Below are 15,761 nucleotides of genomic sequence, written 5' to 3' on the forward strand. Positions count from 1 at the left end.
GATCTGGGGCTCCATGCAAGATCTCACCCCGTGGGAGTCAAAATTATCACAAGAACGGTGAGCAAAAATCCCAGAACCACACGGGGGACCTAGTGAATGACCTGCAGAGAGCTGGGACCAAAGTAACAAAGCCTACCATCAGTAACACACTACGCCACCAGGGACTCAAATCCTGCAGTGCCAGACGTGTCCCCCTGCTTAAGCCAGTACATGTCCAGGCCCGTCTGAAGTTTGCTAGAGTGCATTTGGATGATCCAGAAGAGGATTGGGAGAATGTCATATGGTCAGATGAAACCAAAATATAAGTTTTTGGTAAAAACTCAACTCGTCGTGTTTGGAGGACAAAGAATGCTGAGTTGCATCCAAAGAACACCATACCTACTGTGAAGCATGGGGGTGGAAACATCATGCTTTGGGGCTGTTTTTCTGCAAAGGGACCAGGACGACTGATCCGTGTAAAGGAAAGAATGAATGGGGCCATGTATCATGAGATTTTGAGTGAAAACCTCCTTCCATCAGCAAGGGCATTGAAGATGAAACGTGGCTGGGTCTTTCAGCATGAAGATCCCAAACACACCGCCCGGGCAACGAAGGAGCGAAGGAAGGAGTGGCTTCGTAAGAAGCATTTCAAGGTCCTGGAGTGGCCTAGCCAGTCTCCAGATCTCAACCCCATAGAAAATCTTTGGAGGGAGTTGATAGTCCGTGTTGCCCAGCGACAGCCCCAAAACATCACTGCTCTAGAGGAGATCTGCATGGAGGAATTGGCCAAAATACCAGCAACAGTGTGTGAAAACCTTGTGAAGACTTACAGAAAACGTTTGACCTGTGTCATTGCCAACAAAGGGTATATAACAAAGTATTGAGAAACTTTTGTTATTGACCAAATACTTATTTTCCACCATAATTAGCAAATAAATTCATAAAAAATCCTACACTGTGATTTTCTGGATTTTTTTTCCTCATTTTGTCTGTCATAGTTGACTTGTACCTATGATGAAAATTACAGGCCTCTCATCTTTTTAAGTGGGAGAACTTGCACAATTGGTGGCTGACTAAATACTTTTTACCCCCACTGTATTTCCCTCATTAAAATGTAAATCAATTCATAACATTTTTGACATGTGTTTTTCTAGATTATTTTGTTGTTATTCTGTCTCGCACTGTTCAAATAAACCTACCATAAAAATTATAGACTGATCATTTCTTTGTCAGTGTGCAAACGTGCAAAATCAGCAGGGGATCAAATACTTTTTTCCCTCACTAATATATATATATATATATATATATATATATATATATACATACACACACACACTACCTTTCAAAAGTTTGGGGTCACTTAGAAATGTCCTTGTTTTCGAAAGAAAAGCAATTTTTTATGTCCATTAAAATAACATCAAATTGATCAGAAATAGTGTAGACATTGTTCATGTTGTAAATGGCAGATTTTTTTTAATGGAATATCTACAAAGGCGTACAGAGGCCATCATTAACCATCAGTCCTATGTTCCAATGGCACTTTGTGTTTGCTAATTGATCATTAGAAAACCCTTTTGCAATTATGTTAGCACAGCTGAACTGTTGTGCTGATTAAAGAAACAATAAAACATTCCTTCTTGAGACTAGTTGAGTATCTGGAGCATCAGCAATTGTGGGTTTGATTACAGGCTCAAAATGGTCAGAAACAATTAACTTTCTTCTTAAACACATCAGTCTATTCTTGTTCTGAGAAATGAAGGCTATTCCATGCGAGAAATTGCCAAGAAACTGAAGATCTCGTACAACGCTGTGTACTACTCCCTTCACAGAACAGTGCAAACTGACTCTAACCAGAATAGAAAGAGGAGTGGGAGGCCCCAGTGCACAACTGAGCAAGAGGACAAATACATTAGAGTGTCTAGTTTGAGAAACAGACGACTCACAGGTCCTCAACTGGCAGCTTCATGAAATAGTACCCGCAAAACACCAGTCTCAACGTCAACAGTGAAGAGGCAACTCCGGGATGCTGACCTTCTAGGCAGAGTTGCAAAGAAAAAGCCATATCTCAGACTGGCCAATAACAATAAAAGATTAAGATGGGCAAAAGAACACAGACACTGGACAGAGGAAGATTGGAAAAAAGTGTAATGGACAGACGAATCAAAGTTTTATGTGTTCGGATCACAAAGAATAACAGTTGTGAGACGCAGACCAAATGAAAAGGTGCTTGATGCCATCTGTCAAGCATGGTGGAGGCAACGTGATGGTCTGGGGGTGCTTTGTAACGCCATGCCATACCCTGTGGACGGCGCTTGATTGGAGCCAATTTCCTCCTACAACAGGACAATGACCCAAAGCACAGCTCCAAACTATGCAAGAACTATTTAGGGAAGAAGCAGTCAGCTGGTATTTTGTCTATAATGGAGTGGCCAGCACAGTCACCGGCTCTCAACCCTATTGAGCGTTGTGAGAGCACCTTGACCGTATGGTACGTAAGAAGTGCCCAAGCCAATCCAACTTGTCGGAGGTGCTTCAGGAAGCATGGGGTGAAATCTCTTCAGATTACCTCAACAAATTGACAACTAGAATGCCAAAGGTTTGCAAGGCTGTAATTGCTGCAAATGGAGGATTCTTTGACGAAAGCAATGTTTGCTTTCAATTTAAAACCATTATTTCTAACCTTGTCAATGACTACATTTCCTATTAATTTTGTTATATTTCCTATTCACTCATTTCATGTATGTTTTCATGGAAAACAAGGACATTTCTAAGTGACCCCAAACTTTTGAACGGTAGTGTATATTTTTGCAACTGCTCAACAAAAACATTATTGATCGATCAACAGCCTATCGAACAAACAATCGACCTGTCGACTAAATGGGGTCAGCCCTAAATTCTACACATTTTATGATAATATGTTAATATGATATCTGAGTGAGAATGACTAACAAAATCAATGGGGGCCCCCTGGAGGTCAGGGCCTCTGGGCGCGTGCCCGGTCAGTATTCGGCCATGATTACTACAAGTTTAGATAGCTGGCTAGACTAATTACCAATATATAAATTGTTAGCTGACATGACTAATTGAGTGACTGTCAGTGACTGACATAACAGACAAACTGCTCATACTCAACCAAATTTAGAAATTGCACGTGGTGTATTCTACTGTTCTTACTCTCAATAGTAAGTTGTTTTTCTTTTTTGGGTCGGTGCCCCCTAAGCAACCGCTTATGTCGCTTATGCCTGGAACCGTCCCTGGGGATAGGAACCTCCCGAGGATTCTGGATAGCACAGACCCAATGATGACTCAGTGTTGTTGCTAGCAAATCCTGTGACCAGTTATCAAAACTTAACTCCGCCTCAATATAAGATGACTGAATTGAGCGTTCCACAGCTACCCTAACCTTAACCCTTACCTTAACCATTTAAAATTTCAACTTCAGTGGGGTAGGGACGTCCCAGGGATCTAGGATAGCACGGACCATTCAGATATAGCTAGCTAATTGGTGGCCATAGCTGGAGTACCAGTTTGTTAGTGTTTCTGCTATCATGCCAACTCCCTGTCACTCATTCTGTCATTGTCATGCCAACAACACAAACAGGTCTGGACTGGGACCAGGCTTAGTTGGTCATTTAAAAGCATAGCTATTATGCAGAACACATTCTTTGTTGATTAGTGGTTGTCAAAAACAAACTAGCTATCTAAGTGGTGAACTTGGATTGTTTGGAGCTCTCTAGCTAGCTATCCAACTAACGAATGGAGTTGGCTATCCAGCTGTCCTCATCATGTCATCATGTAAAGTAACCACTCATATGATTTACTTTTCTGTTCTTAACTAAAATATGCTGTGGCTAATTCTAATACTATACTTTTACTAGGTGTATAAATGTTTGTTTACCTTTTGTGTCCCTCCCTTTCTAGGTTGACCATTGTGTTCTTTGCGCTCTCTGGTCTTGATGTCCTGGATTCCCTTAATGTAATAGATAAGCCCAGCTTGATTGAATGGGTCTACTCACTACAAGTTCTTCCTACAGAAGACCGTAAGTGCTACCTTGTAGGTTATATTGTTTTGGGGCATTCACGGCCTTCAGGAGGCACACACATACACGTAATTCACTTCATTTTGGTGGAACAGAAGAAGGCCAAACTAAACAGTCAGCTAAAACCAACTGAACTTTTTGTATCCCTTGGTACACTGTTTTAAACCATAGAAGCCCAGTCTTCTATGGTTTAGTGGTTATTTGCGCTCTATTCTTAGATGATATGCATAATACACTGTGCCAAGTCGATCAGTGTGAATTCTAGGGCCATTTAGCTGTAACAGTGGACAGTATACTAAAACAGGTTTAGGTGGACCACAAATCACACTTCTAAATCATACAGGATGTAGCGTCTTTGTGCTGTATGTGTCAGGCATTGAGTTTGTGAGACATGTATTTGAGTTTGTGAGACATGTATTTGAGTTTGTGAGACATGTATTTGGCCAGCAGCCGTACTTTTCCTCTTGCCCCACCCAACATCCTGTAGTTTGCTGTGCATCATTTATGAGCTCACTCCTCTGTATGATGGGCATCAGCCACTTCTGACCATCTGCTCAGTTTTTTAATTATTCAGGCGATGAACAGAAATCATATTAGGAACTTGTTTGTCGATTGGACATGGAAAGCTACAAACATATGTTACTTGTCTGACCTGTTACTTTTTATAATTAACATTATTAGTATAATGCAGTAGTTTCAGCTGCTAATATTCCGTTCTTTGTCAGAGACACTCCCATTCCTCCTTTATGAAGCTGACCTTATAGCTATCTATCCATTAGATGGCAGCATTGCACATAGTTGAGTTGCCCCACAGCAACAGACAATGTCTTCACTTGTGTTCATGGACTAGTATAATATAGTATCAGAGTAGGAGTGCTGATCTAGGATCAGTTTTGTATTTGAAATAATAATGAATAAGATCGGAAAGTATTCAGACCCCTTGACCTTTTCCAAATTTTGTTATGTTAGTCTTATTCTAAAATTGATTACATTGATTTTTTTTCCCTCATCAATCTACACACAATACCCCATAATGACAAAGCATAAACCGTTTAAAAAAAAAATGTGCAAATGTATTAAAAATAAAAAACGGACATATCACAGCCTCGAGTCTAATTGGGTATGATGCTACAAGCTTTGCCCAGCTGTAGTTGGGGAGTTTCTCCCATTCTTCTCTACAGATCCTCTCAAGCTCTGTCAGGTTGAATGGGGAGCGTCACAGCACAGCTATTTTCAGGTCTCTCCAGAGATGCTAGATCGGGTTCAAGTCCAGGCTCTGGCTGGGCCACTCAAGGACATTCAGAGACTTGCCCCGAAGCCACTCCTGCGTTTTCTTGTCTGTGTGCTTAGGGTCGTTGTCCTGTTGGAAGGTGAACTTTCGCCCCAGTCTGAGGTCCTGAGCACTCTGGAGCAGGTTTTCATCAAGGATCTTTCTGTACTTTGCTCCTTTCATCTTTCCCTCGATCCTGACTAGTCTCCCAGTCCCTGCCGCTGAAAAACATCCCCACAGCATGATGTTGCCACCACCATGCTTCACCGTAGGGATGGTGCCAGGTTTCCTCCAGGCGTGACGCTTGTCATTCAGGCTAAAGAGTTCAATCTTTGTTTCATCAGACCAGAGAATCTTGTTTCTCATGGTCTGAGAGTCTTTAGGTGCCTTTTGGCAAACTCCAAGCAGGCTGTCATGTGCCTTTTACTGAGGAGTGGCTTTCCGTCTGGCCACCCTACCATAAAGGCCTGATTGGTGGAGTGCTGCAGAGATGGTTGTCCTTCTGGAAGGTTCTCCCATCTCCACAGAGGAACTCTGGAACTCTGTCAGAGTGACCATCGGGTTATTGGTCACCTCCCTGACCAAGGCCCTTCTCCCCTGATTGCTCAGTTTGGCCGGGCGGCCAGGTCTAATAAGAGTCTTGGTGGTTCCAAACTTCTTCCATTTAAGAATGATGGAGGCCACTGTGTTCTTGGGACCTTCAATGCTGCAGACATTTTTTGGTACCCTTCCCCAGATCTGTGCCAAGACACAATCCTGTCTCGGAGCTCTACAGACAATTCCTTCGACCTCATGGCTTGGTTTTTGCTCTGACATGCACTGTCAACTGTGGGACCTTATATAGACAGGTATGTGTGCTTTCCAAATCATGTCCAATCAATTGAATTTACCACAGGTGGACTCCAATCAAGTTGTAGAAACATCTCAAGGATGATCAATGGAAACGGGATGCTCCTGAGTCTCATAGCAAAGGGCCTGAATACTTAGTAAATAAGGTATTTCAGTTTTTTATCTTTACAAAATTTGTAAAAAATTATACAAACCTGTTTTCCCTTTGTCATTATGGGGTATTGTGTGTAGATTGATGAATATATATATATATATATATATATTTTAATCCATTTTAGAATAAGGCTGTAACGTAACAACGTGTGGAAAAAGTCAAGGGGTTTGAATACTTTCCGAATGCAGTGTGTGTGTGTGTGTGTGTGTGTATATATTACACACACTCTACCGTTCAAAAGTTTGGGGTCACTTAGAAATGTCCGTATTTTTGAAAGAAAAGCAATTTTTTTGTCCATTTAAAATAACATCAAATTGATCAGAAATACAGTGTAGACATTGTTAATGTTGTAAATGGCTATTGTAGCTGGAAACGGCTGATTAAAAAAAGAATAAAAAAAAGGAATATCTACATAGGCGTACAGAGGCCCATTATCATTAACCATCAGTCCTGTGTTCCAATGGCACATTGTGTTTGCTAATCCAAGTTTATCATTTTAAAAGGCTAACCCTTTTGCAATTATGTTAGCATAGCTGAAAACTGTTGTGCTGATTTAAAGAAGCAATAAAACTGGCCTTCTTGAGACTAGTTGAGTATCTGGAGCATCAGCAATTGTGGGTTCGATTACAGGCTCAAAATGGCCAGAAACAAATAACTTTCTTCTGAAACTCGTCAGTCTATTCTTGTTCTGAGAAATGAAGGCTATTCCATGCGAGAAATTGCCAAGAAACTGAAGATCTCGTACCATGCTGTGTACTACTCCCTTCACAGACCAGCGCAAACTGTCTCTAACCAGAATAGAAAGAGGAGTGGGAGGCCCCAGTGCACAACTGAGCAAGAGGACATACATAAGTGTCTAATTTGAGGAACAGGCACCTCACAGGTCCTCAACTGGCAGCTTCATTAAATAGTACCTGCAAAACACCAGTCTCAACGTCAACAGTGAAGAGGCGACTCCGGGATGCTGACCTTCTAGGCAGAGTTGCAAAGAAAAAGCCATATCTCAGACTGCCCATCTTAATCTTTTATTTTTATTGGTCAGTCTGAGATATGGCTTTTTCTTTGCAACTCTGCCTAGAATGTGACACACACAGTGCATTCAGAAAGTATTCAAACCCCTTGACTTTTTCCACATTTTGTTACGGTACAGTCTTATTCTAAAATGTATTAGAAGTGTTTCGTCATGTGTTTGATCTAGTGTTGCAAGGTATATTCCCAAACTTCCATACTGTGTTTGATATATATATACATACACACAGTACCAGTCAAAAGTTTGTACACAACTACTCATTCAAGGGTTTTTCTTAATTTTTACTAATTTCTACATTGTAGAATAATAGTGAAGACATCAAAACTATGAAATAACACATGGAATCATGTAGTAACCAAAAAAGTGTTAAACAAATCAAAATATATTTGAGATTCTTCAAATAGCCACCCTTTGCCTTGATGACAGCTTTGCACACTCTTGGCATTCTCTCAACCAGCTTCACCTGGAATGCTTTCCAACAGTCTTGGAGTTCCCAGAAATGCTGAGTATTTGTTGGCTGCTTTTCCTTCACTCTGCGGTCCGACTCATCCCAAACCATCTCAATTGGGTTGAGGTCGGGGGATTGTGGAGGCCAGGTCATCTGATGCAGCACTCCAACACTCTCATTCTTTGTAAAATAGCCCTTACACAGCCTGGAGGTGTGTTGGGTAATTGTCCTGTTGAAAAACAAATGATAGTCCCACTAAGCCCAAACCAGATGGGATGGCGTATTGCTGCAGAATGCTGTGGTAGCCATGCTGGTTAAGTGTGCCTTGAATTCTAAATAAATCACACAGTCTCACCAGCAAAGCATCCCCACACCATCACACCTCCTCCATTATTTACGGTGGGAAATACACATGTGGACATCCACACCGCGTCTCACAAAGACACGGCGGTTGGAATCAAAAATCTCAAATTTGGACTCCAGACCAATGGACAAATTTCCACCGGTCTAATGTCCGTTGCTGATGTTTCTTCGCCCAAGCAAGTCTCTTCTTCCTATTGGTGTCCTTTAGTAGTGGTTTCTTTCCAGCAATTCGACCATGAAGGCCTGATTCACACAGTCTCGTCTGAACAGTTGAAGTCGGAAGTTTACATACACTTAGGTTGGAGTCGGGATGTTGAGATGTGTCTGTTACTTCAACTCTGAAGTATTTATTTGGGCTGCAATTTCTGAGGCTGGTAACTCTAATGAACTTATCCTCTGCAGCAGAGGTAACTCTGGGTCTTCCATTCCTGTGGCGGTCCTCATGAGAGCCAGTTTCATCATAGCGCTTGATGGTTTTTGCGACTGCACTTGAAGAAACGTTCAAATTCTTGAAATTTTCCGTATTGACTGACCATTTCTCTTTGTTTATTTGAGCTGTTCTTGCCATAACATGGACTTGGTCTTTTACCAAATAGGGCTATCTTCTGTATACCCTCCCTACCTTGTCACAACACAACTGATTGGCTCAAATGCATTAAGAAGGAAATAAATTCCACAAATTAACTTTTAAGAAGGCACACCTGTTAATTGAAATGCGTTCCAGGTGACTACCTCATGAAGCTGGTTGAGAGAATGCCAAGAGTGTGCAAAGCTGTCATCAAGGCAAAGGTTGGCTATTTGAAGAATCTCAAATATAAAATATATTTTTGATTTGTTTAACCCTTTTTTGGTTACTACATGATTCCATATGTGTTATTTCATAGTTTTGATGTCTTCACTATTCTACAATTTAAAAAATAGTACAAATAAAGAAAAATAATTGAATGAGTAGGTGTGTCCAAACTTTTGACTGGTAGTGTGTGTGTGTATATATATATATATATTTTTTTTATATCTTCCTTTTAATATTGTCCCCTAACCCTACCACCCCTCCCCTAATTGGAGTAAATTAATGGACAACAACACTTAGGCTTCTACTTCCAGCATATACATACTATATACATTTTACAGACACAGTATATTTTACAATAGTTATCTTTTGTTTGTTTTTAGTCCCATCCTTCAGCTACCCTCAACCACTCCCATCTATCCCTGAAGACCATCCAGTTTTGATTTCTATTTGCCATATATTTTTTAACTGTGCTGTTTCACAAAAGTTCTGAACCTGTATACATTTTACGGACACAGTATATTTTACATTAGTTATCTTGTTATTTTTAGTCAGTTCATAAACCATGTGCCATGGAATCAGTACATCGAAAATCTCTTCCCAACTATTTTGCAATCTATATGGCACAGCTGTCACACTTTTGGTCCTTAAATTAAACTGTTATACTTTTTTATTTAACACAATTTTCTTTAACCAATTTTGGTCTTTAATGCAGGGTCGACAGACAAGTTCCTTACTTTCTCCCCCTTCCACCAGCCTCTTACATTTTTGCAGTAATGCTGTAATTAGTTGGTTGTAATTTTGAGTAGTGCAGACGTTTCCATATATTTTTGTTAGCTGCATGTGTGACAACTCCACCAGTCCTATTTTATTATATAATTTACAAAGATTATACAATTTTTAAACATTTGTTCCCAAAATATTGTTTTTAAAAATTAATTAGTATATTTGAGTTTAACCATAATATTTGTTGTAATTGTAGTTCTTTATTTTCTGGTGGATTAAACTGAAATTACAACCAACTTTCTATGTCATGTTTTTAAAAAAACGATATAAATGACTCATAGTGAGAGGTTGTAATCTGAATAACGGGAAAAAGGCCATTCTTGAACATGGGGTGAGACGTTCTTACTAATCTGCTAGAGAACCAGTTTGGATTTAAGTATAACTTTTGTATGACTGAAGCCTTTAGGGAGAGGTCTAATGGTTTAATATTTAATCATTTCAGCCCTCCTAATTCATATTCATTATATAAATAGGCCCGTTTAATTTTGTCTGGCTTGCCTTTCCAAATAAAATTGAATCTTTTTTGCTCATATAATTTAAAAAGCAAGACGCTAGGTGTAGTTAAGGCCATAAGCAAATAGTTAAACTGGGTGATTTCTCCACAAATAGACAGGTATTTATATATATTTTTATGTCCGCTGGCTTTACCATCGTTTCTCATAAAACAAATTCAAATATTTTGTCCCCCCCCAGAATCCAATTTAGGACGTTGTGGGTTTCGCGGGTCATCACACATTGGAGTTCCATACAGCACCTCCAAGGTATTGATCTCATTTCATACCTCCACACATTTGAAACGCATCCTTGTTCAACGGACAGTTGAAGTCGGAAGTTTACATACACCTTAGCCAAATACAGTGGGGAAAAAAAGTATTTAGTCAGCCAACAATTGTGCAAGTTCTCCCACTTAAAAAGATGAGAGAGGCCTGTAATTTTCATCATAGGTACACGTCAACTATGACAGACAAAATGAGGAAAAAAAATCCAGAAAATCACATTGTAGGATTTTTTATGAATTTATTTGCAAATTATGGTGGAAAATAAGTATTTGGTCAATAACAAAAGTTTCTCAATACTTTTATATACCCTTTGTTGGCAATGACACAGGTCAAACGTTTTCTGTAAGTCTTCACAAGGTTTTCACACACTGTTGCTGGTATTTTGGCCCATTCCTCCATGCAGATCTCCTCTAGAGCAGTGATGTTTTGGGGCTATCGCTGGGCAACACAGACTTTCAACTCCCTCCAAAGATTTTCTATGGGGTTGAGCTCTGGAGACTGGCTAGGCCACTCCAGGACCTTGAAATGCTTCTTAAGAAGCCACTCCTTCGTTGCCTGGGCGGTGTGTTTGGGATCATTGTCATGCTGAAGGACCCAGCCACGTTTCATCTTCAATGCCCTTGCTGATGGAAGGAGGTTTTCACTCAAAATCTCACGATACATGGCCCCATTCATTCTTTCCTTTACACGGATCAGTCGTCCTGGTCCCTTTGCAGAAAAACAGCTCCAAAGCATGATGTTTCCACCCCCATGCTTCACAGTAGGTATGGTGTTCCTTGGATGCAACTCAGCATTCTTTGTCCTCCAAACACGACGAGTTGAGTTTTTACCAAAAAGTTATATTTTGGTTTCATCTGACCATATGACATTCTCCCAATCCTCTTCTGGATCATCCAAATGCACTCTAGCAAACTTCAGACAGGCCTGGACATGTACTGGCTTAAGCAGGGGGACGCAGGATTTGAGTCCCTGGCGGCGTAGTGTGTTACTGATGGTAGGTTTTGTTACTTTGGTCCCAGCTCTCTGCAGGTCATTCACTAGGACCCCCGTGTGGTTCTGGGATTTTTGCTCACCGTTCTTGTGATCATTTTGACCCCACGGGGTGAGATCTTGCGTGGAGCCCCAGATCGAGGGAGATTATCAGTGGTCTTGTATGTCTTCCATTTCCTAATAATTGCTCCCACAGTTGATTTCTTCAAACCAAGCTGCTTACCTATTGCAGATTCAGTCTTCCCAGCCTGGTGCAGGTCTACAATTTTGTTTCTGCTGTCCTTTGACAGCTCTTTGGTCTTGGCCATAGTGGAGTTTGGAGTGTGACTGTTTGAGGTTGTGGACAGGTGTCTTTTATACTGATAACAAGTTCAAACAGGAGCCATTAATACAGGTAACGAGTGGAGGACAGAGGAGCCTCTTAAAGAAGAAGTTACAGGTCTGTGAGAGCCAGAAATCTTACTTGTTTGTAGGTGACCAAATACTTATTTTCCACCATAATTTGCAAATAAATTCATTAAAAATCCAACAATGTGATTTTCTGGATTTTTTTTCTCCCAATTTGTCTGTCATAGTTGACGTGTACCTATGATGAAAATTACAGGCCTCTCTCATCTTTTTAAGTGGGAGAACTTGCACAATTGGTGGCTGACAATACTTTTTTCCCCCACTGTACATTTAAACTCAGTTTTTCACAATTCTTGACGTTTAATCCTAGTACAAATTCCCTGTCTTAGGTCAGTTAGGATCACCACTTTATTTTAAGAATGTGAAATGTCAGAATAATGGTAGAGATAATTATTTATTTCAGCTTTTATTTCTTTCATCACATTCCCAGTGGGTCAGAAGTTTACGTACACTCAATTAGTATTTAGTAGCATTGCCTTTAAATTGTTTAACTTGGGTCAAACGTTTCGGGTAGCCTTCCACAAGCTTCCCACAATAAGTTGGGTGAATTGTGGCCCATTCCTCCTGACAGAGCTGATGTAACTGAGTCAGGTTTGTAGGCCTCCTTGCTCGCACACGCTTTTTCAGTTCTGCCCACAGATTTTCTATAGGATTTAGGTCAGGGCTTTGTAATGGCCGCTCCATTACCTTGACTTTGTTGTCCTTAAGGCATTTTGCCACAACATTGGAAGTATGCTTGGGGTCATTGTCCATTTGGAAGACCCATTTGCGACCAAGGTTTAACTTCCTGACTGATGTCTTGAGATGTTGCTTCAATATAGCCACATCATTTTCCTTCCTCATGATGCCATCTATTTTGTGAAGCGCACCAGTCCCCCCTGCAGCAAAGCACCCCCACAGCATGATGCTGCCACCCCCATGCGTCACGGTTGGGATGGTGTTCTTCGGCTTGCAAGCCACCCTCTTTTTCCTCCAAACATAACGATGGTCGTTATGGCCAAACAGTTCTATTTTTGTTTCATCAGACCAGAGGACATTTCTCCAAAAAGTATGATATTTGTCCCCATGTGCAGTTGCAAACCGTACTCTGGCTTTTTTATGGCGGTTTTGGAGCAGTGGCTTCTTCCTTGCTGAGCGGCCTTTCAGGTTATGTCGAAATTGGACATTTTGGAAATTGCTCCCAAGGATGAACCAGTCTTGTGGAGGTCTACAATGTTTTCTGAGGTCTCGGCTGATTTCTTTTGATTTTCCCATGATGTCAAGCAAAGAGGCACTGAGTTTGAAGGTAGGCCTTGAAATACATCCACAGGTACACCTCCAATTGACTCAAATGATGTCAATTAGCCTATCAGAAACTTCTAAATCCATGATATCATTTTCTGGAATTTTCCAAGCTGTTTAAAGGCACAGTCAACTTAGTGTATGTAATCTTCTGACCCACTGGAATTGTGATACAGTGAATTATAAGTGAAATAATCTGTCTGTAAACAATTGTTGGAAAAATTACTTGTGTCATGCACAAAGTAGATGTCCTAACCGACTTGCCAAAACTATAGTCTGTTAACAAGAAATGTGTGGAGTGGTTGAAAAACGAGTTTTAATGACTCCAACCTAAGTGTATGTAAACTTCCGACTTCAACTGTATTGATTAAGTGGTTGCCATTAAAGGTATAGTTTGAAGATTTTAGCAATGAAGCCCTTTATCTACTTCCCTAGAGGCAGATGAACTTGTGGATACCATTTATGTCTATGTGTACAGTATGAAGGGAGTTAGAGGTAGTTTCATGAGCCAATCCTAACTAGCGTTACCGCAATGACTGGAAGTCTTCGGGATCAGCTAGCATGCTTCATTGCCAAAATCTCAAACTATCCCTTTAAATGTCTATGCAGCCCAATTCTGGTATTTTGCCCAATTATTGGCATTAATGCTGATCTGATTGGTCCAAAAAAAGGAAAAAGGTCCTAATTGGGCTGCCTGTGTAAACACAGCCTATGTAAGCTAGCTGTTTAAATCAAATTGCCTCCTCAGGGCCCAGGAGTATCCCACCCGTACGACAGTGGCCATGTGGCCATGACGTACACTGGCCTGGCCTGCCTGGTCCTACTGGGGGACGACCTGAGTCGTGTCAATAAGGAGGCCTGTCTAATGGGCCTGAAAGCCCTGCAGCTGGAGGACGGAAGGTAAACACCTAGTCACTCTCCTCTGCAGTTTACTCTCATGTGTTCTTTACCAGATCTACTAACAATTAGTTCATTTTCTTTTCTCTGGTAGTGCCATGAGCAAGGCACTTAACTCATACAATTGCTCCAGGGGCACTGCTCTGCGCCTGACCCAATGCGTCCAACCCCCATGGGGAGTTGGGTTGGGAGCATAAAGACACATTTATGTTCTCTGCATGTTATTGGACAGTAAAGTATTCTTCTTCTTAATGTGAGTTTTTGGGACTTTATAACTCTTTTGTGCGTTATGTGAAAGGAGACCTGTTTTAACCATGTCAATGGTGAGAACACTGTGTCAGACAGATCACTGCGTCTTGTTTGAAAGTATTGTTCTGAGAGGATTTAACCAGTAAAACCCTTTGACACAGCGAACCTCGTCCTTACAAGTCCCAAAAAAAAGCCATTTAACGTCTGCTGTGATGTCTGCTTTCAGTTTCTATGCCGTTCCAGATGGAAGTGAAAATGACATGAGGTTTGTGTACTGCGCAGCATGCATTTGCTACATGCTCGACGACTGGTCGGGCATGGACATCAAGAAGGCCATCGACTACATCAGGGGAAGTATGGTAAGTCAGCTGTTTCACTTAGTCTCCGTCATCAAGCATCCTTCGTCCCTGAGCCTTGTCTGTATTCTCTAGAAGGGTTCAACCCTCAACCACTGGCCTCTTTCTACTAAATGTACTTTCAAATACTCAAATCTACTTGCTAGATTGTAAAACTGTGTTTTAACCCAACGCTGGTTTAACACAGTGTTTATTTCTCGTATCATAGACAACACATCAGAGAGGTAGGCCAACATCAAACAACTCATTTTGAAGGTGCATTGGAATCAAAGGGCCCTCTCCTGTTACCTGCCTGTCTCTACGACCCTCTCCTGTTACCTGCCTGTCTCTACGACCCTCTCCTGTTACCTGCCTGTCTCTACGACCCTCTCCTGTTACCTGCCTGTCTCTACGACCCTCTCCTGTTACCTGCCTGTCTCTACGACCCTCTCCTGTTACCTGCCTGTCTCTACGACCCTCTCCTGTTACCTGCCTGTCTCTACGACCCTCTCCTGTTACCTGCCTGTCTCTACGACCCTCTCCTGTTACCTGCCTGTCTCTACGACCCTCTCCTGTTACCTGCCTGTCTCTACGACCCTCTCCTGTTACCTGCCTGTCTCTACGACCCTCTCCTGTTACCTGCCTGTCTCTACGACCCTCTCCTGTTACCTGCCTGTCTCTACGACCCTCTCCTGTTACCTGCCTGTCTCTACGACCCTCTCCTGTTACCTGCCTGTCTCTACGACCCTCTCCTGTTACCTGCCTGTCTCTACGACCCTCTCCTGTTACCTGCCTGTCTCTACGACCCTCTCCTGTTACCTGCCTGTCTCTACGACACTCTCCTGTTACCTGCCTGTCTCTACGACACTCTCCTGTTACCTGCCTGTCTCTACGACCCTCTCCTGTTACCTGCCTGTCTCTACGACCCTCTCCTGTTAACAGCCTGTCTCTACGGCCCTCTCCTGTAAACAGCCTCTACGACCCTCTCCTGTAAACAGCCTCTACGACCCTCTCCTGTTAACAGCCTGTCTCTACGGCCCTCTCCTGTTACCTGCCTGTCTCTACGGCCCTCTCCTGTAAACAGCCTCTACGACCCTCTCCTGTTAACAGCCT

The 15,761-nt window shown here is 41.7% G+C and overlaps 1 protein-coding gene across 1 annotated transcript in view; it reads left to right on the forward strand.

The window, feature by feature from the left end:
- Window positions 1-15,761, forward strand: part of LOC121584401 (geranylgeranyl transferase type-1 subunit beta-like) — a 35,427-nt gene that overhangs the window by 8,387 nt on the left and 11,279 nt on the right. Inside the window, exons 2-5 of the mRNA XM_041900243.2 lie at window positions 3,901-4,019; window positions 10,403-10,470; window positions 13,916-14,067; window positions 14,540-14,672. Coding sequence (XP_041756177.2) covers window positions 3,901-4,019; window positions 10,403-10,470; window positions 13,916-14,067; window positions 14,540-14,672 — 472 coding nt within the window. The remainder of the gene's footprint in view (window positions 1-3,900; window positions 4,020-10,402; window positions 10,471-13,915; window positions 14,068-14,539; window positions 14,673-15,761) is intronic.

Source organism: Coregonus clupeaformis, chromosome 16 (genome assembly GCF_020615455.1).
Source record: "Coregonus clupeaformis isolate EN_2021a chromosome 16, ASM2061545v1, whole genome shotgun sequence".
NCBI classification, from domain to species: domain Eukaryota; kingdom Metazoa; phylum Chordata; class Actinopteri; order Salmoniformes; family Salmonidae; genus Coregonus; species Coregonus clupeaformis.